This window comes from Corapipo altera, unplaced genomic scaffold (assembly GCF_003945725.1).
Source record: "Corapipo altera isolate COAL_440 unplaced genomic scaffold, ASM394572v1 24, whole genome shotgun sequence".
NCBI classification, from domain to species: Eukaryota; Metazoa; Chordata; class Aves; order Passeriformes; family Pipridae; genus Corapipo; species Corapipo altera.
This window is the reverse complement of record NW_020884903.1, coordinates 7,612,499-7,638,713: the sequence shown is the minus strand read 5'-3', so window position 1 is coordinate 7,638,713 and position 26,215 is coordinate 7,612,499. Positions and strand designations below refer to the sequence as shown.

Sequence of the window (26,215 nt, the reverse complement as noted above, 5' to 3'; positions counted from 1 at the left end):
ATGAGGGTTTTCCAGCCTTTCAGTGAAGTGGGGGTAGGGCGAAAAGAGGTAAGGGAGGACTGCGGAGACGCTAGAAGTGAGTGGGCTGTGCAATACCTGCTCTGACACATCCACTACCCAGGTGGGTAGGGTGGAAGTATATTTATCTTTTGGTGTGTGTTTATCTTTTTATAGGTTACAGCTTCTGTAAAAATATGATGCTTTATGTGCCAATCCCAAAATTATACCAGTGAAATAAACTTTCAAAGTGCCTACAGTTTTCAGATTTATGGTTCGTGGATGTGTTGACAAGTCTGTATAGGTGACTTCTACTGGCATCTAGAGGAGACTTAAACTGCAGCCTTTGGAGGGAGATCCAGTAATGCTCTGGTTACAGGGTTTTTTTTCAGCAGGCATGATGGGGGATACTGTTCTCGGCACTAGCTGGCCAAGAATTCCTGATGTTTGTAGTAACTGTGTTTGTTGTAGAGCAATTAAATGTCCTTAGACATTAACATATCATCAATACTTAGTCATCATATGGGATTAGAAGTTTATTTCTTAACTTCTGTTTTACTTTAAATGCCAGATGGAGAGAAATGGAATGGAACATGAAATTCAGAGCAATAAAATTACCATTTATATATATAGACAGATAAGTGAAAAATAATTTTCATTTAAGGGAATATATCTTTGTTTTGGAGTCTTCATGAATACTTTATCTTAACTTCAGTTAAACAAGACAGATGTGTCAAAAATTTAATTTGTAATAATAATGGTGAAAGAATTAACATATTTTGTTTATATTTTCCATTCTACTTTAGATTTTTGCGGAACATCACTTATCTGTAAACTACTATATGCATATATATTGTTGAATAAAGAATAATATTTCGAGTAACAGAGGTAATTTCTTTTTTTGCCATTTCTGCAACTGCAGTTTGAGAACTGCTAGCTGAGGAGCTTAAAGTTTTAAATATGGGATCCATATAGTTCCAATGTAAGAGGTTTAAAGGCTGCAATGCCACAAAATATCTAGGAACATGACACATTTGACTTTTAAATCCTTTCATTTTCAATACAAAATCTGCAGTATAGTATCTGAAGCTTCCCATTTCCTGCTTTTCTTATCAGTAATACTTCTGTGTTTCCTGAGACAAGCTAAATATAAGTTAATGTTTTGATCTGTTTGAAAAGATAACTTTGTCATGCAAATAGAACCAGGTTCAGTCTCCAGCTCATTTCACTTCTATTTAGATGTGTATACTGAGCATCAGATGGACTACTGAATATCTAAGTGTACCTTGTGAATCTAGATTTTGGATTGTCTGGGACAATTTCAATTGCTCAATTAAAATGTAAGTAAATAATACTCTTAGAAATCATGAGGTAGGTTAAAAGAAACCGGTCATGTATTAAGACTTTATTAATCCTCAAAGGTGCTTCGCTGCTGTGAAGTCCCAATATTTGAGGAAATTCTCAGAATATTGAAGTAATAATAAAAAACAATGCACAAATGAAGAGACAAGGTCAATAGAAATTTCAATGAAGAGTCAGTTTTATTAAATATGATTTGTAAACTAGGTTCAGGCTTTTAAGAAAAGATTTTGCACATAGTATTTTTCTATTTTTTAAGGATCTTTTTGATCTGTAACATATCTAGTGAATCTATGAGGGTGGTGAGGCACAAGTTTCCCCAAAAAGTTGTGGATGCCCCATCTGCGTATGTGACTAAGGTGGGGTTGGATGGGGGCCCTGAGCAACCTGATCTAGTGAAAGTGTCCCTGCCCATGGAAGGGGGCTTGGAACTAGGTGATCTTTAAGATCCCTTCCAACCCATGCCATTCTATAATTCTGTGATTCTCTGATTCTATTAATTCCAAGTATACAACTTCCTCATAAAAGGAAAAAACAATCCTGTTTAGAGTAATACATTACCAACAGCAACTTCAGTTACCCACAGCTGTGAACATGATTTCCCACACAGGAAAAAATAGGCAGTCACTTGCTAAAGCAAAAAATCACAAGGAAAGAAAAAGGAAAAAAAGTCAAGGTTTATCACCTTTTCACACTTAAACTCAGATCTCCTTTTTTCCAGGGAGTTGCCCTCCATAAGAAGAAAATTAATAAAATACTTGAAATTTCTGTAAAAATTGTTGTAGAAAACAGGAACACAAGAATCACGTCAGCTTAAGAGACTGTGAAAAGTAACCTTTATAATTTTATTTTTTTTCTAAATTTTGACAAAAAGAGACATTATTATTAATATATTTATATATTACCTTTTATTGATTTCTCAAAGTAAGTGTATTCAGGTAGTACATCTTTTTTGAGTTAAAAAGTGCTACAGAGTACAATTTTTTTATTACTTCATCATTTGGTAGATTCTGCTTGTTGACAAGGCAGAGTAGAAATAAGTGTAACTGCAACAATGGGGAATTACAGATCTATCTGGGAAGTGGTAAAAGGGAGTAATTGGAAACAATGAAAATCAGAGAATCAATCAAATTGGAAAAAACCTCTAGTTTGCATTATCCTAAAACATCCCTAGCATTATAGAGATAAATATATACAGATTTTTATTTCCAGACAGGTTGTTGCATTGTGGAAGGTATTTTAAGCAGATCTAATGCTGAGTCCTGTTCAAGCTTGTGCAGGCCATTACTCACCTGAAGTACTAATTTCTACAGTCAGCTTCTGTTCAAATTACATTTGTTTATTCATTTGAGAATTTTAATTAATTGATTCAAGCTTAGTTTTGACTTTAAATCAATTATATTGTTCTAATTTTAAGCAGCTCCATAAAATTATAGTCTCCTAAGGTACAAACGTACTTGCAGTTGTCCCAAGAAAAATCCATAAAAAATGTAAGAGTGAGGCTTGTTTTGACAAATTTCAACATGAGTCATGAATACTCAGTATTCTTACACCTTTGAACAAGATTTTTCAAGCTACATAATTTTGATCCCAAAATAATACCTCATGACATGTTATCACAAATAAATTCTCAGACCTTAAGACATTACTTTTTATAACTACTCACAGACTTATGACCTATAATATATAGGAAGTCTCTTATCTTCTCTTTAGATTTTGTACTTCCTGAATAGTAGATAAATGTTGAACTGCACTGTCTGAAAAATTCTGTTCATTTTGGATACATCAAATGGAAGAATACTGATGATGAAACCTAAAGATCCCTGCTTCATCACAGTATTTATGCATATTGCTGTATATTTATTAGTAGTGAAAGCTTCATTCTGAGATGAATTTTGGTAGGAATTCAGACAATTTTTGATGTAACTGCACTGAGGCCTCAAACCCGGTGTTTCTCTAGAATGTAAAAGTAAAAAGCACATTGTGTTTTTCATATTTCAAAAGTATAAACAACAGTATAATCCTGTGAGAGAGGCACTTGGTGTGCAGAGATTGAATAAAACCATGTCACACTGTAGTAATTGATTCCAGTGTTCCTTGAGATGGACCACACAGTTCTTTTTATTGTTGGCCTCCAGCTTTGTGGAGGCAAGGTTACTTTCTTAAACCTAGCTAGCATCTTTCCTTTTTTTATCATATCATGACAGATTATGATTGCAATTCATGAGTATATTACTGCAGGGGTCAGAAAATTTTAGCTGTTTGATGATATTCACAATTCAGAAGTAATAATAATTTGTAAGGTTTGGAGGTTTTTTAGCAAACTATTTCTGCAGTGTATTGCTTGTAGTGCTGCCAGAATTGTCTCTGGGTTTCTCTACAAATTCAGTTTTTAATTATGTTAATTCTGAAACTGAATTTATGTGTGTGCTTTAGCCAATGTGGAAGTATAGTTTGTGGATTCATGTGTAAAACTTACTGAGAAGGTGAAACTACAATGTATATATCCAAAAAAAAAGATGTGATAATCCAGACATCCTGGATGAAAATTACTGTAACTCATAAAGAAAATGCAGCTGTCTTACATCCAACCTATGACATTCATAGAAAAGACAAATACAATGGAAGAATTTATTTTGTAAATGCTTCCAGGGTGACAAGTCCTCATCCTTCATCAAGAACACTTTGAAAGATGATGATCTTTACATTTACTTCATTGTAACTACTCCAGATGGAATTTTGAAAAAGAGAATAGGAATTATTAAGGCAGGTAATCAAATCCCTCATTGTTTTTTAAATTTCAGATATATGCAAGATATATGCAGATATATGCAGAAATCCATGCCAATTCAGGGAGTCTCTGGCATTGCAATTTTTCTTTGCACTTACATAGGATGCCAAAATGGAGTAATTTGGGGAAAAGAACCAGCACAACAGAAAAAAAAATAGTACTTTGACAAAAGATCATTTTAAGAGAAGTGAGAATTAAGAAGCAGAGATGGAGAAGACAGACAGAACTCACAACAGCCATGGATTACGTGGTAGACTACAGGTCATTGCAGTTGTGATATTTCCAGTGGGACAAGGCTCCCATAGCGTTCCAACAAGCTGTAGGAACTCTTCAGAGGATGAAATTGCAACTACCCATGAAATTACATGGATGAACCTTGTAACTCCCCATGGAGTAGTTACATATTTTGATCATGTTATATGGTAAGGACATTCCTTGTCTGAAACTAGGACTGTTTCTTACCTAAAGCTTTCCTGTGCTTGCTTTTTCAGAAGGAAAAAAAAAAAGCATTTAGTAATGGTGTGGCAACAAAAGGGAGTGAAGTAGGGAGGCTTAAATAAAGAAAAAGAACCTCTTTTTTTTAAAGGAGACTTTTTTAAAGATGGAAAAGGGAAGAATAAGAGAAAAAGGTTCACCTATGACCATGTACTTTCTGTGTAGCTGTCTACTTTCCAAAGGCTGTGTAATTACCTGAACACTCATCCATTTGGTTTCCCTTTCAGCTCTGTGACTAAGAGGAGATAGAACTCTTTGCTAGTAATTTTCTGTGCATGCTTATTCAGCATTGGTCAACTGGCAACTATGACACAAATTACTGAGTATCTCTGATGGGAGAGAATCTTTAGAAGATTGTTAGGTACATATGACAGAATAGCCTTCAAAGGAGAAGTAGTTTCTCTTGCTGGTTTTTTTGATTTCTTATTCTGAATGTGGAAAGATTCCAATTCTCCAGTGTGAAAATAGATACCATTCAACATTTCATTTTACTTCCCAGCTAGGAAATAATGGATTGAAAGGAAATTTAGTTTCTAGCACTTGAAAGACAGGCAAAACAGACCTCTTACTTGGCTCAGTCCAACCTGGCTTCTGGCAGTGCTAAACCCTTATTCACAGTGGGTTTATTTTCTGTATAATCCTGAAAGTTAGATGCAGTAGAGATCTGTAAGTTCATTTAGTCCTTTTCATGACCAAGGCATTAGTGATCTCAGCTATTTGTTTCTGAGTGTTTCTGCTAGAGTTAATCTGAAATGATGCAAGAAACAAGGCAGTCACCTTCCTGTGGAATGTTACGCTTCTGTCCAATACCTCTAATAGGCAATTGCCTCACAGATTTCAGCACACTGTAAACCACAGAAAAGTGGATCGGGTATCAGAGGTATGATTTTTTAAATGATACTCTGGGGATCAGTATTCTCAGTACATAGGATTTCTGTCTTGGTTTGAGCACACCAAAAATGAAAGCTTAATCAACAGCAAACCCTGCGTACTTCAAGTATGTCCATTTAAATCTACTACAGAGGGAGACAATAATTTTGAATAGAAATGAATCCTTTTCCTTTTAAGTAATCAAGATTTCTGAGAACAATCCTATTCAACTCCTGATAGATGTGTAGAAATATGATCTTTATAAACACTGATCTGAAGAGAATGAAGTGTATCATTAGGGGAGATAAAATGTTGCAGCTTCAATCTACACTGAAAAATAAATACATTATTAAAACCAAAGTCTAGAGAAGATATTTATTTATGAAATAACTATAGTGGAACTTTCAGTTGGGTTTTATCTTACTTTACTAGCACCTTTGTCAGTACCGAATATTTTAAAGTCCTGGATGACATCTTGCTGTGATTAAACTGTAAACTTCAAATTCACTTCCATGCAACCAGTACTTTAACTTGCTGCTGAGACCAGTTATATATTTTTTTCTTCTCTGTCTTCTAAGATGTAAAATTAGGACATTTATGTTTGTCTTTAAAGCGGCTTTTTTTCTGCAAGAGTGTTGAGCAAGCTGAGTGTTGGTCTTATAATTTCACTGCATATGGATCTTGTTCTAGAAAATTAATATACAGAAATGATTGAGGTCCTGGTATATTAAGTGTTTTTAAGGAATCTTATTTTTGATGGAATTAAGAAATCTGGCTAACATACTGGAATGATCACTTTATAAGTAATTAAACTTTTTTCCAATTACAGTGTTAGGATTTATAAGTTATTGATTCCCAATAGACATTACTTTTCTAGAAGCATTAATTTACCTACAATCCCCCAGACAAATAAACAACTTACTGCAAAATCCATTACTTCTAACAGTTAATCAAGAAAAATTTAATAGATTTTTTTTTTTTTTTTTTTGTGAATTGCATGGTGTCTAATGCCTTGTAGTTCATGCTTTTAGTTTCAAATATTGGTTGGCCAGGCTAAAGTTAAGTGTCTGCCTTTAAAGGGTGCAACTTTGTGGAAACATAATATTCAACATGAATCTTAAACTTGCTTGGTAAATTGGCACAGTGAACTTAAGTAGATATTAGGGTTTTTTGTGTCAATCAAAACTGAAACCTGGTTTATAATTTAAATTGTGCTACCAAGGCACTGAAAATTACCAGGATTTATCTACACTGACCTATTACTGTTGGACCCAGAGACATTCCTGCACCAACTTAAGCAGGTAAGTATGCCATTGAGGAATCTGCAGCTCATACTTCGATGAAAGTTGACAACAGAATATAGATATAGAATATATTATTTGCTTTCAAAATTTCCATTTAAAGGAAATAGTAGAAATAAAGAGAAATAATGCCATATGGTGTTATGCTTGTGATGGAGATTCTTTACTGCACTAAACGGGAAATGTTCTTCACATGTCAATCATATCTACAAGCGTTTAATAAAATTGGATAAAGTATCTTGGATTAACTTCTACTTTCTTGCAAAACAGTGAATATTTCTGCACTCAGTCTGTTCAAAGTTGCTGTAGTGCTTCATTCCTGGTAATCAACAGAGGTCATGAGTCTGATTCCGCTTTCCCATGTGCTTTGTATAATTTTTAAAGGTATGAATATGAAATGAGTAAATTTGGTATGATTCTGATTTGCATAGTTTGAAACCTTAAGTGCTGATGCTTAATGAATAAAGATTTCAAGTAGTGTCTAATGGTGACAGTAGTGTCACTAGGTCCAGCAACTCAAGTGGTAACCAGACCCTCATATTGCAAGATCCAGAAGTTAAAAAAGTTTGGAAATCTTGGCTTGCCTTTTAAAGCAAAAACAGAGAAAGAGAAGAAAGAAATCAGTTATTTGAAAAGTATTCAGCATGTTTTTTAATTAGTATTTTGACAGCATCTTTATTTATTTCCCTTTAGAGTAAAAGTGTCTTTATAAAAAAAAGTCCATGGTGCACCCTTTCATATGTGAGGAAATAAGAGACCACAACAGATTTATAATGTCTGAGGTGCCAAAATAACAGTGGAGAAACTCTGTTTAGGACTCTCTTTCTGGCTCAGTAGCTGGTTGCAGAACAGTGATTCACTCCACCATGGTCTGGGTGGGGCGAACACAATTCTTTTTCAATCAGGGACAAAAGTAAGAAACAGAATAATCTTAAACAATGGTTGAACTGGCATAACTGTCTGAGGGATGTTATAGCTCTCATTACAGAGGCCTTTTCTTGGTGTTCTATCCTCATAGTATCATTGGTAGACAGAAGACCCTAGAAGTGGTGATAAATCACCACTTAGGTAAGATTTTTGATGCAATTATTCTAATGACTGATTTTTTTATACATATATATATATATATATATATTTTACTAGATTTGGCCTGAACTTAGTCCTGGAACTTTGTCAGAATATACAAGAATTTTGTTAGGACAGATATTGTTCTTTTTGCCTTAAATTTCAGCTAAAAATTTCCCATGGCGTCTAAGAAATAAGTGAGAGAGAACTCTTGCAGACTGCACAATGTTACATGTTACCCATGCTTTCTTTATGGGCAGTTAATGAAACAGATTGACAGAAAAGAAATAATATTCAGGATATTATACTGGAAACTTCACATATACTATAACTAAAGGATATTCTTGTAAGTGGATGTAGTGCTGAAATTCTGCACCATATTTGCAAAGAACTTGAGAGTTCGTGCTTCCACAGTTACACGTGAATGTGTGGTCAAAGAACAGTCTAGTTATCCCACAGGAAGATACTTGCCGGCTGGGTGAATCTGATACTTCTTTTTTTCCTGCAATGTGAGCATATATCCAACAGTTTTCAGAACTAAATTCAGCGTTTTTTTTTTTTTTACTCTTAATGTTCCCACATTTTATGACTCACAAATCCTCCCGCACTAAGCAGACAAAACTCTCACTTTCAGCGAAGATTTCTTGTACATTTTTTCTAAGATATAAAGATTATGTAAGAATAGCCACTATCTTTATTCCATCATTCTTAACAAACAGTTTAAGAGTGATCTGTAGTTTCTTATGTACAGTGCTTAGAGATGTATGTCTGAAGACTGATTTTGAGCTCAGTATAAAGTGTGAGGAGCAGGGATTGAAGTCACTACTAAGAGAAGTGTTAGAATTGGAAATGTCACTAGAATGTGAGATGTTACACAGGAACGGTTGATCATTGAAAAGATGTTAATTCATGCACTTGCTGCCTGGAAGAGAAAGCATTTGAAGCTGCAGAGATTGCAACTTTAATTTCAAATGGAAAGCATAGAGAGTATGGATAGTCCATTGGGCAGGAGTGTGCAGAGGTGCCTCTTTAACTTGTCATCCCATGTGGTCACTCAAAACACATTAAACAACTGTGTTGTTTCACCAGTTGCCAGCCACATACCTAACAGCAGCAAAGCAACAGCAGGAGGTCTTGCAATCTTTCTTTCTTATGTTTTAAATTATTAACTTTTGCAAAGTGTGTACAGAGAAAGGTTATGTTTCATGTGTCAAGCACATTGGAATGGAGACTTGAATGACTTTCATTTACAAAGGTGTGGGAAGAGGTAGTGGGAAAATTCTTTTTCTCTTCATGCTATGAGCATTGTTTTTTTCTAGTTTGTCCAGTTATTTGTTTACCTATGGTCATTTGAGACATGGATCCATTTGTTTACTTGATACTTTTCCAGACCTGTTTTCAGTCTTTTGGTTCTTCGCTCTTCAGTTAAAGCCATCAGTACAACAGTTACTAATTTTTGATGGGATTCTTTTTTAAAACATGAATAAAGTATCAACTTACAGAAAAAGAGTTTAAGGAATTATTCTGGCCTGGAAGTTATGGTTTTGTCTTGTCGTCCTGTTGTACTTGTCTGCCTTAAAGTTCTTAGCCTGCTGTTTTTCAGCCATACTTGACTCTATGGAGTATTATAATGAAGATATATCAACAGGAAAGGTTAAGACAAGATAGCAGACAAACATTTGGTTCAAAATATGATTTCCAATAATACCTGTTTATCTAGAACTTAAGACTTCTCAAATCAGAAGTGTATTTCTGTCTTGTTCCCAACCTGGCAAAATAGATTAGTGATAATCTACGTGCAAAAGTATCTTCCAGGTGCAGTGTTTTGTAGAAATTAATGAGTATAATTTAGGCTCCCTGTATAGACACTATGTAAAACTTTCTACCTGTTGCACTCTCATATCTGTGATGATACATGATGTACTATTTCTGCTAGGTTATAGCTTTCTATTGTCATTGCCCATAACGATAATCTTACCCTCTTCTGTCTTGCCCGTATGAAAGTATGAAGTGAAGAATTTTCTTGTCAGCTGCAGTTCAGTGCAATAATTTCCCATTTCCAGACCACTGTATTAAGGCCTCCTACACAATCATAAACTATCTTCTGACTCATTCTGCATTGAGAAGTGCTGATAGGTGCATCTGGCTTCATGTGTTTCACACAACCTCACAAACCACTTGGCCCTGTAACAGTTAGCTCTCTAGGCTGCATTGCTTCGAAATGTAGTAGTCCCTGAATTAAGAGTTTTAAATTTTTAACTGAAATGTATAATTAGGATATTGATTATTTTAAATTTAACAGAAGCAGAAATGATTGAATGTAAGCAAAAATGGTCTTAGAAGTAGAATAAATCAGCTTGTGAACATCTTTGTGATGTAGAACTCAATCAACCAAAGCTAGACCAGTGATCTTATAATACATGATGGGCAAATTTACAATGCAAATTTACCTTAAAATATAGAATATAATAAACACCATTAGAGAGATCACAAACCAATATTGTTCTAACTATACACTATGCCTTTACTACGCATCTAGATAGGAAGTCAAAAGTCTTTAGCAGTGAAGAATTATGTGACATATAAACTGTTTAATTGAAAACTGGCCTTTATGGTCAAACAGTGTTGTATGTTTATTTACATAATGAACAAATTAAGTTAAAATTACCTGGAATGTTTTTGTCCTATGTTGTTTATTTGTCTTTCAGAACTATTAATTCTAGTAAGACTTTCTATATATTTTGAAAACTGTGTTTATTTTCTCAGGAATTTTATTTCAGTTAGGTGTTAAAATAGTACTAGTTTGATTTAGAAGTTTCCATACCATGCTCCAAATAGAATGGCAAAAATATTCTTTTGATGTTAGTGGTGACTTTTGTATTCATAATGTGAATTATTCAGAGTTTCAGAATTGCATAAGTTGTTGGGGGTTTTTTTGCTGGTTTAGTGGGTTTTTTTTGTTGTTGTTTTGGTTTTGTTTTTTTTTTTAATTCATGAGTAAATTTGTATTTTTGTCAATCAGTGACAATGGACCTTTGCTCAGGGGATTTGTTTTGCTAGCAACTCTGAATAAGAATGGAAGTTCATTAATAGAGTATTTAAATGCCAGATGTACCATGAAGTACTCCCATTTTTTATATAGAGTGATCAACCTCTTCTGTAATAGCAGAGATAGAGCTTTTCTATTCTTGGATAGTGTGATTATATCCATGCCACTCAGCACTTACTTCTATATTAATGCTCTTCTGCCTGCCAAAAGCAGCACGTTGCATAGGGTTTTTTTCAAGTCCCTATTCACCTGAAATAACTTGCTTTCTATTTATCTCTGTCTCAATTTAGAATGTGATTCATAGGTCTACAGTGAAAAATTATCAGGCCTTTAAAGCACATGGAAGCAAGAACTAATCCTGAGGGATCTTCATTGTTTGGCTCAGATGCTGAGCTCCCCAGAGCAAGAACTATCTGTATCTTACACTGTGTCGACCACATTGTCAGCACCTAATTAGGAAGCAAGAGGATGGAGGCAAGTGAAGCTACCTTTTTCACACCTCTGTTGTGATTATTGACCTGTTAAATGCTGCTTTTCTTACTTTTTATCTTTTATGATGAACTAAGGATTGGATGCCCCTTCAATATAAAAGGCTAAGGGGAGAACCTTTTATATTGAAACCAGCCCTGCTAGGAGTAGAACAGATATCTCCTCTTCCCTTCTGAAGGAAAAGTTTCAAGCACAAGGAATTATAGAATTGTGGAAAGCTCAGGCTAGAAGAGACATTCCAAATTAATTTCATCAATCTCTGCCTTCTGAGGCAGGATAAACATAACTTTAACATATCTGACAGATTCCCATGTTGGAAATGCATGCATAAAACTCTTATGTAGTCACACTAGTGCAGGACCAGCCTTACAAGGAGATGTTTTTCCCATTATATCTAGCCTAGATATCTAGCCTAGATATCTCTTGTTTAATACTGGCTTTATTCACTGTAGTCCTCTTAAAAAAAAAAAAAAAAAAGGAGAAAAAGGGTTATGCTCCCAGCCTTCAGTTTTTGCCCCATCCCTGGAAGTGTTCAAGGCCAGACTAGGTGGAGCTCTGAGCAACACGGTTCAGTGGAAGATGTCCCGGCCTACGGCATGAGGATTGGAACCAGATGATCTCTAAGGTCCCTTTCAACCCAAGACGTTTATGATTCTGTGATATTTCTGCACAAGCACAGTTCTTTTAACTTTTCTTCTCAGTTCATGATTCTAAATTTCATCATTTGTGTCCTCATCTGAATGTTCTCCTGTTTGTGTATAACCTCATTTTAATAAGGTACATAGAATGAAAAGCCATGTTCCATCTAAGGTCTTACCATTGTTAAGTGGAGCAGAATAATGCCTCCTTTGTCTTGTATATGACTCTCTGTTGACATACCTGAGAAAATTTGTCTTTTGTAAACAGACAATGTATTAACACTTTCAATTCTATTTGGCTAGCAGTCAGAGCATCCAGATCCTTTTATTCAGCTCTGGGGATTTTTTTGACATTTTTTTCCCCTCTTTTCTTCTTTTTAATTCTTACCATTTTGAACGTTAACTTAGTTACTAAGAATAATGATGCTATTATGTACCCTTGGCTACTTTGTTTGCAACAGAATATGCTATGTTAAGGAAAAAATTGTAACATTCAGTACCCATGAGGGTAACTGTGCCTTTACCAAAGTAAGATAAAATTAGAAGGAATGTTTCATATGTTCCTTACAAGCATTGCTTTGATGAACATGCATTGTGTGTCAGCTGGATGCTATAACTATTATCTGACTTTTATCTGTTTTGTGATGATTTGGGAATGGATCTCACTTGTCTTTTTATCTGGTGACCCAATGTTCTGTCTGGGGAGATTTGTTGCTTGCCAGGGTGGACTCAGATGCTGCAGTGAGACTGCCGAGGCTTGTCCTGATGCTTTTCCATGTGTTCCAAAGATGAGTCCAGGAGAGGGCTGGAGCACACCAAGCATGACTACATGGTGGTGCTGGAGTTCGTGATCAAGGACTCGGCAACTTAGGTGATGTCTTCTTGATTCTGCTGCTGAAGAAAATGTCCTGGGAAGAGAAGGACAAGGTTCAGTTGTATGACTGTTGGCAGCAGCAACATTTTACGTTTTATCACCATAGATTCTTCTGATGATCAGAGACTGCTAGGAAGAGACAGGATCCACCTGAGCACCTAGGGAAAAAGCATCCTTACCAACAGGCTGGTGAGGGGACCTGCAACAGGACAGTGAGTTGACTACCTATATGTGTGAGAGAAAGTGGACTGGACTGACAAACAAATGCTGTGCAATTATATGGACAGGAAACACCTTGAAAACAAGAAAATGGCACAAGGGTGGTTATTCCAAATATGTCCACACAAATAGGGAAATGCTGAGAGGACAAATTGTTAGAAATCTCTCATATATTTTCTGGGAAATTAGCATGACTGGAAGACCATATGAAGTGTCTGTGTACCAGTGAAGCATAGGTAACAAACAAGGAATTAGAACTTTATGTGCAGTTGAGATCACAGAGATGTGAGATGGCCCAATTGACTGGAGTGTTACAATGGCTGAATACAGGTTCCTTAGGAAACACAGACTGGGATGGTAGTGAATGGGAGTTGCCCTTTGTGTGAGAGCAGTGGGAATGTGAGAAGCTCTGCCTAACATATGAGACGGCTGAGACCTCATGAATCAGGATAAACAGTCATTTTAATGTAAGTGATTGTCGCTGTTAATGTCGGAACGGCCAAAACGACACAGACATCAGATGTAGTCCAGGTGTAAGGCGATCAGGAAGCTGTTTATTGCTCTCAAGTGTTTCTTTTATACTCTTTGTACACTACCGTACCAGAACATAATTGGTCAAGAGTCTCAAGCATAAAAAACTGCACACACTCTTATTGGTGACACTGAAGACACTGTGCATGCTGTGACATGCTATTGGTGACACTATACACATTTTGATTGGTGACCTTTGGTCTGGGCTACATTATGTTTGTTCCGTCTGGCATTACAGTAAATATTTCCTAAAAGATCTTTAAATTCCTTGTCACTAGTTGCCAGGCTGCTGACAGGTTCTCTGTCAACCCCGACAGGTGATGTTGTGGTGGGTGTCTGCCTCTGACTTCCTGATCAGACTGATCAGGCCTGTTATAGTGCGGGCTGCATTAGACAACTGGAAGAAGCTTCACATTCTATGATTCTCATGGGAGAGTTCAACCACTTGGTATCTATAAAGGAGTAGCACAGCAGGGCACCATTGGTCTGACAGGTGTCTGCAGTACAGTGCTGATAACTTCCTCACTCATGTGATGAAGAGAGGAGGCACTCTACTCAACCTCAGATTTACAGAGAAGAAATAACTTGTTGGGATTGTGAAGATCAGAGGTAACCTTGACTGCTTAGTAGAGTTCATGATCTCAAGAGAAGAACATAAAAACTGAAAAGCAGGATTACAGCCCTGGGCTTCAGAAGAGCAGACTTTGGCCTGTTCAGAAATCCTGGAATAATCCTATGGGTGATGGAGAAAAGATTTTCAAGGAAAACTTTCTCTAATGGTCCATTCAGACAAGCAGGAAATCAAGCAAAAATGGCAAAAGGCCTTCTTGAATGAATACGAAACTTCTGACTAGATTCAAACATAAAAAGAAGTATAGATGTGAGGAAAGCAGGAGCAGTTGACCTGGCAGGAAACTGGAAACACTTTCCAAGGAAGAATAGGTGCAGTTAGGAAAGTCAAAACTGATCTAGTGTTGAATCTAGTGGTTTAAAAAAAATTTTTTAGGTGGTAAGTATTCTGTTACCTCTATAAGCCAAAAATACTTCATCTTCTCAGATGCTATTCCATAACTCTATTCAATGCAACCATCACTTGGAAATTCAGTTTAACTCAAGTATGGCATTATCTCTAGCACCCACCATAACTGCTATGACACCCAGTAGTTAAATCCATATCCAAGAGTTTTGTGACTTAATTTTTTGTTAATTTTGAGATAATGCAATTTGGAATTCATCACTGGATGTAATTGCAGGGGGAAATGGAAAGTGCACAGTGACAGCTTTAAAATATTCAGAATTAAGCAGATAGCATTAATTTGTGTAGGACAGACGAAAAATATTTTCTTTTGGGGAAATACAAGTTAACTTATAGAATGAACAGAAGTAGACAAAAAGCAGAGCATAAAAAGCATTACAGATTCAGATAGTTCAGTGTCAAAGTACTCTAAAGGAAATCACTAACAGATAATTACTATTTTAAGTTCTGAAATTTTCCTATCTGCAAAACCCCTTTTTCCTGCTTATATTTCTAATGTTGAACATTTCTTTCAGCTTGCCTGTTAGACAGGAATATAATTTATAACTTAATAAGGAAAAAAAGAAATGGGAAGGAAACATTTGTAAAAAATACTGATGATATATTGATTTCTTCCATTTGCTTACCTGGTACCAATCTACATAACAAACTTTTTATGAAATAAACTATATGTTTCCTTCTTCTCCAATATATTTTCAGCCCACAGAACAATCTATTTCAAAATAACAGCTTGGATCTGAGATGCAGGGCAGCAAATTTCCCATAGTGTATCCTCATGCTGCGTTCCTGGGCGTTATATCACTTCTGAGGCTGAGCAAGTTGGGTGTGTACCTTGTCCATTGCCTTGGCATCATTCGCTTTCCCTCTAGAGAAACACTGGTTCAAGCACTTGTCCTTAGGATCCAGCTTGATTTTTCACACCCTTTTCCTTCCCTCTTCCCTGTCTTTTTTCTTCTCTGTGGCTTAAACCATGATATCCTCTGCTCTGCCTCAAGTCTGACCCTCAAGAGGTTTGTGGAAGGTGTGAGCAGGCACAAATGCACACTGTGACATGCACTTTCTCAGTACAGCATTTCTCTTCCTTTATCCACTGTGCGACAGCATGGGTCATTAAAAATAAGTGAAGGCTGAGCATAGTATTCAGTGTCGCTCCTGTCTTCTCACTGAACTCCTATTGTTCATAAAATCTCTTCATCCTGAACTGATGAAATTCCTGCAGAGGATGACAATCTGAAATTCTGACCTCTCAGATCTTCAAGACTCTCCTGCAGTTGAATCCTGCCATTGTGTATTACACACTTTTATCAGATGACTTCTTTTCCAGCAACTAAATTCTCCTTGCTGGAAGTTCATGAATGTTTATACCTGAAGAGGAGATGATTTTCTCACTCTTACTAACACTGTACTCTTTCTCTCTCCCTCTCTTTGACTTTTCCCTTTCCTTGCACTCTAGGCAAATAAAGTTCAGCTCAAACCAGTAAAATAGCAATGAAGAGTAATGGAATATTTGCAAACAACCTGGAATTGGCAAGTGAATTAAAATTGTATGTTAAGTGGTCAGAATATTATGCAGAATTAATAACGTGTACGGAAAGATTCACCAAGTTTTTAACAATAAAATTTAATATATATTTAAAGGAATATTTTGAGGGTATGGGAGAATAAGTATATTCATTTTAATTTTTATGATCTAATTAATTGTTATTAGGAGAATGCATTCTCTTCAAACATAACACTACTACTGGTTTCTGGTCTGGTCGTAGAACTGGTGTCAGGTGCTCTTTACAATGGAGATCTTTACTGTTCCAACTTATTTAATAGTTAAACTTCAATGTTTCTCTGTGTCATCCAAAAAAGGGCAAAACTGTGTTTATAGAAATTCAACAAAATCATGTAGTATGTGCTAATACAGTTGGAAGACAGTTTAGGAGCCAAATATAATGCCTTATTTAGTCTATTCAGTAAAGGTGAAGGGGTCACTCAGAATATTTTCTCTCCTGAAAGTTGATTTTCTTGGTGAAAAGAAGAGCCCCAGAGAAAGTTCATCTTCATAAAATTTTAAGCCTCCTTTTCATCTGCAATTGTTTTTCCTCACTGCTTATTTCAAGCAGATGAAGAAAGTTGTGTTTGTATGTGGAGCTTTGGCAAACCAAGTGGGACCTGGGAACCTGTCTCTGCTGTAGAGCTAAGATAGCTTTGCAGTTTCGATAAGACTGTTAAGATCATTAGTTATTTCTGAAGGAGAACATTACTTCCTAAGGGCAACTGCTTTGAAGGTAGCTCTGTTACCATCAGTCTGAGAACTATGAGCTTGTCCTGACCTTGTGATAAATGCAAGCACATTGAAAATATCTGTGTGCTGGTCTGGCTTAGGACAGGATACGATTCCCTTCATTTGTTACTCGACTCTGTGTTCACTTGCCTCCATCATCTGGTGCAAGTGTCTTGGTATAAAACCAGGTCTGGTAGTACTTGACCTACACTTTAAGCCTCTGCAGAGATACAGAAATGTGTTAAGACGGGGGTATCTCAATACATTTTATTTTACTGTTTCTTGATTTTACTGAATTTTGCCTTTCTGGACTTGCAGAGCTGCTGTTGAAGTTTGAATCTTGTTTTCTTTGTATATGATTTTAAACCAGGAGGAGTGCATGAGATTGATGTGCAATCCAGATCCAGAATGCAACTTTGGAACTTTGTGGAAAATTATACGTGTGGGACTGGTGAAAATTACAGTGAATAGGAACTAAAACATCATAGATACTGAATTTAAAAATGAATACCTGAATACAAGTAAAGGTATCTAAGCAACTTCATTCTGAAGAAACAAAATCAGTTAATCTTATCAGACAGCAAAAGAACAAAAAAACCTCCAAAACCCAAACTAAATAAAATAAAAAAATAAGTAGATGATATATGAAGGAAAAAAGAGAAAGGTTGAAAATCGGTACCCAAAAGAATTGGGATCAAACTTTTACATGAGATTTATCTTTACTTTTAAGTCCTTGTAGCAAGTGTAGGGAACAGGGAGGAAATCACACCATTATTTTATTATTTCTCCAAAAGATTTTCTCAACTTCAACTATTTCTCTGCCGCAGAATTTTAGTTTAGTTGTTTGATCCTTTAAATCCTGTAGGGTTGGTCTAAATTCTTTTATACCTCTATATTTCTGAGATTTGCTTTCCAAGAAAATGATTAGAAGATTATGTATCTTAAAAATATGAAAGCTTGTATTTCTGCAAAATACGAGATAACATCCTGCTGAAACAGGTGCAGGGAGGATAACAAGCATAGAGCACTTCCTTACTAAGCAGAGGCCCATGGACCATGAGTACTGTCTCCTCCTCCTACTTTCTATTCAGGAAGCAGGATGACATGACCATGGGCAGCAGTGGCAGTGTCTGGAGAAAGCGGCAGGCAGGCGAAGCCTATTTTTATCGGATGCAATGATAAATTTTTATTTAGCATTTCTGAAATGTTCACGCATGGTGTGTCACCTTGGGTTGTGCATGTGTAGGGGTAAAGGTGTGTGGGTGTGCTTTTTTCCTGTAGAAATGTTTCTCAGAGCGGGAGGTTTTCATCCCACATGTACCCGACTGAAAGCAAAGAAACTGTTTAGAAAGGAGCTAAATAAAGTAAGTGGTTGAACAGAGGAGAAGGAGGATGAAAGAACTCTGCTGATGCTGGTATCAAAATAAAATGGGACAATTGCTTAAAACAAAAACCTGGACGATTTTGGTGTCCTTAGAAGATCTAATTAGAAAGATGTAGGCCTCATTCTCAATTGTTTGTACCTTACATAATCATATAAATTGTTCAAGGTACCATATTGTAAGAAGGGGAGGCATTTACATTGTTCATCAAGAGTGAAAATACCTCAATGTTGCTGCATAATTTCAGATAAAATACATATACAAAAAAAAAGAAGTCATAATATCTCTGCTTGAAAATAGTTATGATAGAATATAGAACAACCAAGAATCTTCAAACTGTTTCTATTTTAATTTGGTTGGTTGTGCACAGTTCTCACTATTAACACAACATTTATTATTTGAATACCAGCAGGTTATACAAGTGTATCAAGATTCATATCTGGAAAGTCTCCACCGAATTTGAAAGGCAACCTTAGCTTTGCAAGGTACCTATTAAAGTACATCACAATGTTGTAATATCATGTATTATTGAGAAACTGGGATATGTTGTTTGGCAAATACAACACAAGAGTTAACTAATAAATTTTAAGACAGAGGGGATTTTAATAATTCTGGTAGAAAATATTTTATCTTTTTGTTCCCACTTGACCATATGTGTAATGTACATTTTTCTAGAAAATATATAGCAAAGCAGCAGAGAAGAAGTCTGGTTGTTACAAGGTCCTGGTTGGCTGTCATTTGGGTCAGATGGGAATCCTCTGGAAGGTGGGAGGCGGCATCATCATACACATAATTTCCCTATTAAGCATGTAGACGTACCTGGAGTTCAGGGTGGCATTGCTATGAAACAAACAGAACCAGAAGGACAGACCCAGGAGAAGATGGGGAAACCTCAAGGCTTTCTGAGGAGAATGTGGACAGCAGTAGGGCTTGCTCATAGTAGAAGATGACAGCAAAGACTGCACAATGAAGAAGGGGAAGACTTCTCTGGAAGGAATATGCAGTTTACTGCAAAGCAGGAAGTTGCTGAAAGTTAGAGGTCTGAGGAAAGGATCTGACCTCAAAGAATATGACATATCAGAGAGAGGATTGATTTCAATGACTTTTTCATTTACTTCCCTAGCAGATCTGAATGAATCTACAGATCTGCATCTGCTAGGTATAAAAAACTTACCTGTTTTAATGCAGTGAATTTTGAGGGACTGCACTTCAACGAACATATTTTGCAAGTGTAGAGTCCCATCATAACAGTCTTTTAGTCTAATTTAAATAACACTTAGACTTCCATGAATAAAAATTTTTGCTGGAACTAGCATGATAACTTAAATGATTATCCAGCCTTGGCAGTCAACTTCAGTAAAAGAAATTTAGCTGTCTTTGGCAAGCTGTCCAAGGAATCAATTAGCTTCACTGTATTGTACCTTCTGTTTAATTTAGTGAATTTATCTCTCTTCTGTCCTTGTCTGTCATTAACTTTCAGTCTCTTTGATTGCAGTCTACATGGATCTTTAAGTTCTTAATAATTTTCTTTTAGGTAAACTCATTAGACACAGTTCCTTTTGTCTTTCAATATTTCAATGTTTTAATCATGTTTCTGGTCTCCAAAGGCAGAGGGAATGTAATTTTATTGTTCTGTGTTCCATTGATAAAAAATTTCAGGTTAGACTTTTTCATTCACTCTTTCACGGAGACTGAACAAGTCCCTGAAGTTACAGGCTCCCACAAGGGACTCTATCCTGTCAACATTAATAGAATAATTTCTTCCTAGGTCAGATATTTACTTTCCAGTTGTTGCCACAGATAGAGGCAAACACATTACAAATATACAGTAGTAACTTTTTTTGCTTAAAAACATCTAATAAAAATAAGGATCTCACTGAAGAACTTGAAGATTAATGATTTTACAATGTAGGATAAAGTCTGATCATTAATCTTTTCCAAAATTAAATTCTTCAGAAAGATGACAGTGCTAGTCCTAACTTACAAGACATAGGCATTACAAAGTCGTTAGAAATCAAGTGGCTCTGAATATCAGAGAAATTGACAATCTTTCAATTGAAGACTTTTAAAAATTTATTTTCTTAATCTGTGAATTATACTACTAAAACAATAACAGAGCAAGGGGATTTCAGTCAGAATTATTTGAGATATAATGTATCTATGGTTTCTACATGATTGAAGTCTTGAATTTGTCTGGAAGTCTTTCATACCACAGACAGACTATCACAGCGGTTTTCACAAGTAGAGAATATGAAGGGCTAAAAATTTTTTTATTGAAGATGTAAGGTTTGTGAATGGGGGAATTGCAGTTCATAGGCTGGAATGACTTTTAACATAATTTACTAATGCATGTCCTGAGGGTCACATCAAACCACTTTCTTACGATAACTAGTGTGAGAGCAGAACAAGACTATGACAAATTTAATTAGACTGACCACATAATTTATGCTGCTGAATTTCTGAAATTGTTAATAGAACATTCATGTACTTGAAATGCATAGAAATAGCTTTCTTGCAGTGTCATCACAGCTCCACAGTTCTACAAACAGTTTTATCTAAATGTGCACAAAAATATAGTCATAGATGGGTATAAATGATTGTTTTCAGCATTTCAAATTATTTGAATATCTTTCTACTGTAAGTCAATTTCATTAATATTTCCCATATAGGAATTGCTGATATTACATTTCCCTTGAGTGAGTTATAAGTAGGTTTTTGTTGAGTTTTGTGTTTTTCAACAGATGCTTTTGAAGTGTCTGAGAAACAAAATAATACCATGTTTACCAAAGTAGGAGGAAATGTTATTTTTTCTCACCTTTATAAAACTGGAGATTCGGTGCAGCAAGCAATGTGGGAAAGGATTAAAGCAGATCAAGTAGATATTGTCATTCTGTGCAACTCTTCAGGAAAGCAAAGCTTTGTTTCAGATTTCAAAGAGCATACACTGGTGGATTGTTCTCATCAGGCAAACTCCAGGATTTTCTTTCGAAACATTGCAGCCTCTGACTTAGCAATGTACTGCTGTGTAGCTGCCAGAAGAAACAAAACCTATGTGATGAGTTCTACTGTGGCTGGTAAGTAAAGGAAGAAGTGTTAAATGTTTTCAAAACAGGACCTTCTGAGGCATTAGCACTTTTACCCATACAAAATAACAAGTGAGGATTTATTTAAGTACTGTGTTCCAATTAGCAGGATGTAAAAGACAGCAAAGTTAACAATCTCATTTCCACAGAAATAAGGTGGCTTTAAGCTCGTCTGATCTCATTATAGGAGTGTAGAACTGTTTGTGAGCAACTGTTTTGATGTTAAGAATCATAGAATAGAATAAAATAGAATCACAGAATCATTAAGGTTGGAAAAGACCTCCAAGATCAAGTCCAACCTTTGACCAAACACCATCATGTCAACTAAACCATAACACTAAGTGCCATGTCCAGTTGTTTCTTGAACACTTCTAAGGATGGTGACTCCATTACCTGCCTGGGAAGCCTGTTGCAATGCCTGACCACTCCTTCAGTGAAGAAATTCTTCTGATGTCCAACTTGAACCTCCCCTGCTGAAGCTTGAGGGAGCCTCTTGACCTATTGCTAGTTGCCTGGGAGAAGAGGCTGATCCCCACCCTTCTACAACTTTTTCAGGTAGCTGTAAGTGAAAAGGTCTCCCCTGGCCCTTCTTTTCTCCATGCTAAAGAAGCCCATCTCCTTCAACCACTTCTCATATGACTTAGAAATGCTTTGGAAGAGGAAAGACTGCCTTAGTTTGCAGGGAGAGGTGGGTATTCTACCAAAGAAGGTACAAGTGAAATTCCCCATTAGCACAGTGTACTGCAGGGCCCTGAGGATGAGACCTGTCCTTCAGTGAAGGCAAAGAGCACACTCACAGTTAAAAATGTAGAATTTTGTAAACTGACATCTCCTTTATTCAGGTTGGGAGTTTCCTCATGGAACTCTCTCAGCTTTCTAGGTTTTGCTGTAACTATTGTCACAGTTAGCTTATAATGGGAGCAACATGTCCCCACACACCGAGCCAAGATTTCTCAAACTGTGTGTTTAGTCCCACCTTTATGTTTACTTTCTGTTATGACTAAAAAAAAAAAAAAAAAAGAAAAAGACTTGGTTTTGCTTCTTCTCTATAGAACATGTTTTGAAGACATGATTCTTGTACCACCCCATTCCTTCTTCTGTTGCTGCATTCAGTCCAGCTTTCATTTTTCTGCTTTTGTTCCTGGTAATACATGAGTGTTAGTAGACATCTCTTTGACAATACTGTGGCATGGGGTGTAAAACTGCAGAATATATTTAATCTGTGATTAGGTTAATTGAGAAGTGAAGGTTGTACTTGGAAAAAAACATGATGACCTGTTTTACTCTGAATACTTGACCACAAAAATCCGTGGAAGTGAGCAGAATGTGAGAACAGAGGAACTAAGAGAATAGATAAGAATAGAGAAAATGGGACAAAATGTCCTCTCACCTCTGACAATTTTAAACATTGGAATTTCAAAATGTTGACTGTATTGATATAATCAAACATATCCTAACTGTAGAGCAATAGAAATATTTTCTGTTTACTTTAGCTGCAATGCTTCTCATACCAAAATGCAAACATATAGTGAGTTGCAAAAAATTCATTAACTTACAAAACGATCAGTTCTAACTACACAAAAAGTTTAGTTTCCATACTCCTTTTGCTCTTGCAACAAATTCAGTTTATGTTTTTTAGTCCTAGCAATGGCAACATAGTTATACCTGCTCATTAGAAAAAAAAAGAAGAAAGCATTAAAGAATCTGAAGTACACTATGATTCAGAAAAAAACCCATTGTATCCCTTTTAACCTCTCACTCTGTCTTATGAAGTGTATTTTATTGAGTTTTGATTAATTCCAAAGGAAGCTAATAAAAAAGGCTTTCCAATTTTTTCTCTTTGACATCTGCAACTGTTTCATGACACATGATTAGTATTTCAGTGTGATATGGAGAAACAGCGAGGGGGAAGAAGTAATAGGCCAGGCATCAGCTTCCATCATACCTGGTGACACAGTTAGTGAAGTCTCTTTCAGGCTCATGAGTGACTTACTCTTCTTGATCCAACAGTTCTGGCTTGAGTAAACCAAGTGGTGCCAGGAACCTGACACACTATTTTTATTATGTATTTTCTACCAGTTCAGTCATGTAATTTTCTTTGGCTTAGCATTACCGCTGAGCCACACTGTAGCTTAGATTTGCTACCAAACTCTTCCAATGCTTAAATATGTTGGTGTGATTCTGCATGGGAAAAGCCAGTTTTTTTGAAATACTGAGTCTAGGTGGTGAGAAGAGAACTGCACTGTAAACAGTAATATAGAAAACTCTGTTTAGGTTGAGAGATAGTAAGATGGTAAGCTTTTTTTGAAGCTGTTGTTGAAAAGACCTCAAGGACTTTTGAAGAGGAATCTTGGGTGAAAGGCAGTATTAAGAGCACAGGATTACTTGCAGAACTGATAACAATTCAAAAACTGCTGATTCCAAGAGGTGGTACAGTAGAAAGATGCAGTTTTCTTCTTGACTAAAGGTTAATATATTTTTGCAAAGAAAAACAGCATGGAATTCCTGTGAAAAAAAAAGGGAGAGAGGAAGGAATAGGTATTCAAGCATTGTGAAAGCATTTCTTGCAGTTGTATCAGCAGAAGTCAGCATGGACTTAATATTTTTGAACATTAGTGAAAATGAAACCATGACATCAATTAATTATCATTAAGTGTATTGATTCTATCCCACTAAATGTTGTGACTCTTGTTTTTCAGAAACAGGAATTTCCAGCTGAAATTGGACTTCTGCAAATATTTTTTGACCTTGAAATCTGGAACATATAAGGCAATGTGTATGTAAAAAAGTGTAGTTTTTGTTGGACAACTCTTACAGAAACAGAAAGCTGAATATTATATAATTATACAATGTGTTCAAGAGACCTGGGATTAATTTCTGATGTGTTCTTCACCATATCTCTTCTTCTAAAAATTCTATCAGTGGGGAGATTGTTCATGACACCAGATTTCACATCTGAACCTGTTTCTGTTTTTTTCTTACCATGCTTTTTCCTTTGAGAGATTCTTTGAAGAGAGGAAGCACACTTATAATTCATATAGTTTTGGTAGATGATTCAGAAAGAATGGGAGGTGTCATATGAAAGGACTGAAAATTTAGCAGGGTTGAAAGACCTAAACATCCTGAAGACCTAGACATTTTTAGGAAGATTTAATAAGTTTTTTCTTGCCTTAGCAGAAAATGAGATAGCAAGCTCTCTTGGACAAAATAAAATAGAAACATGTTTCTGTGTGTTCCCACTAGATCTGAAAAGGTGGTTGGCAGTTGTATTTACATGTATGTTTAGGGGGTCGGAATTACATTTGTACTAGCCCTTTTACCAGCTTTTTTGCCTTCCTCTACACACATTTAAGTACCTTCACGTCCTTCTAAATTTGTGGGGCCAAGAAGTGCACATAGGGGTCAGAGTGAGGTTTCCCCTACACTGATTACAGTAGGATAATCACCTCCTTTAATTGGTTGGTGTTGCTGAGTTTGATGCACCCCAGGATGTGATTTGCCCTGTGGGCACTGATCACTCACACTGAGCCTGCTGCTGGCCAGCACCCCTACATCCCTTTCTGCAGGTCTTCTTTCTAGCTGCTTCTCTCCCAGTTTATACTTATACTTGTGTCCAGAATTATTCCGTCCCAGGTGCAGAGACAGGATGGATTTGTTTCTCTCACTCACTAGGTGGGTGACCTTATGGCAGAGGGATATCAAATTAGTTAAACAGGACTTTCCCTTTGTGAATGCATGTTGACTGTGCCCTTAAATGTCTTTCAATTGCACCCAATAGGATCTTCATAGCATCCAGATGAATAGCAGGGACTATTTGTCCAATCATTGGGGGTTATCATATAGCCCTTGTGAGCTGGGAGGAACTCTGGGCCATAGGAAACTGCCAGAAGGTAAGACTGAAGTAAGGGGGTGAGCAGGATAGGAATGAAATTAGCTTCTGTCTTACTTCATGCAATCATTCAGTACAAACACTAGATATCAAACCACGTCTGTGGGTCTCTACTCAACAAACCACTGTTCTCTGGGCATGAATGCATTTGTGTTGGATTTCTGCCTTTCAGTTGTGTAGAAAACTATTTCAGTGATGTCTAGTTAGCACACCATATGTGCCAATCCAGCAACGCATGTGACAAAATACATGAAGGTCTTGATAGTGAAGTTCAAATCTCCTGTTAAAACAAATAACTGTATGACTCATCAGTGATCCCTCCTCTAAACCAAAGTTGGTGCACTGAAGGTTGAAAACCTTCTTACAAAAAACTTTTGGCACACTTGCAGAGAAGATGCCAAGGCTATGATGGGTTGTCTAATACTTAACAGAAATTGTACTGATGCTGGAAATATACTTAATAACCTCCCGTCAGCATATCACCTTTGTTGGGAACATAAGAACTAAAGAGACACATGACACGCATCTGACATGTTTCTGCAAAAACTTGACTGGGATGTTAAAGTCAGTAATTACAAAAGGTTTTGTATGGTTAAAGAAAACAAATGCCTAAGGAAGGTTTTGCTCACTTCAAGTGAGAAAAACATAAGGGCTTTGAGTTGTTGTTAGTTTAAAAAAAGAAATCTATTAATTTTTCTCATCCGAATTTAACTGACAGCTGATAATCTCAGCTCTCGAACTCATTAATTGAGGGATTATTATCTTGACCTGATAAAACTGAATGTGAAACTTCAGAAAAAGAGTAATGAAGTCTAAAGCAGTTAAACTGAAGGATGGGGATGTTTCAGAACTCTGCAACTCTATTCAGATTCACC

At 36.2% G+C, this 26,215-nt stretch overlaps 1 protein-coding gene across 1 annotated transcript; it reads left to right on the top strand.

Annotated features, from left to right (window-relative positions):
* On the top strand, window positions 1–21,480 carry CD226 (CD226 molecule). The gene is given in 5 exon segments (XM_027650823.1): window positions 1–76; window positions 3,793–3,875; window positions 3,878–4,007; window positions 4,010–4,126; window positions 21,110–21,480. Coding segments are annotated over 5 exon segments (747 nt in total). The 3' UTR covers window positions 21,451–21,480.
* Window positions 21,481–26,215: the final 4,735 nt, after the last annotated feature.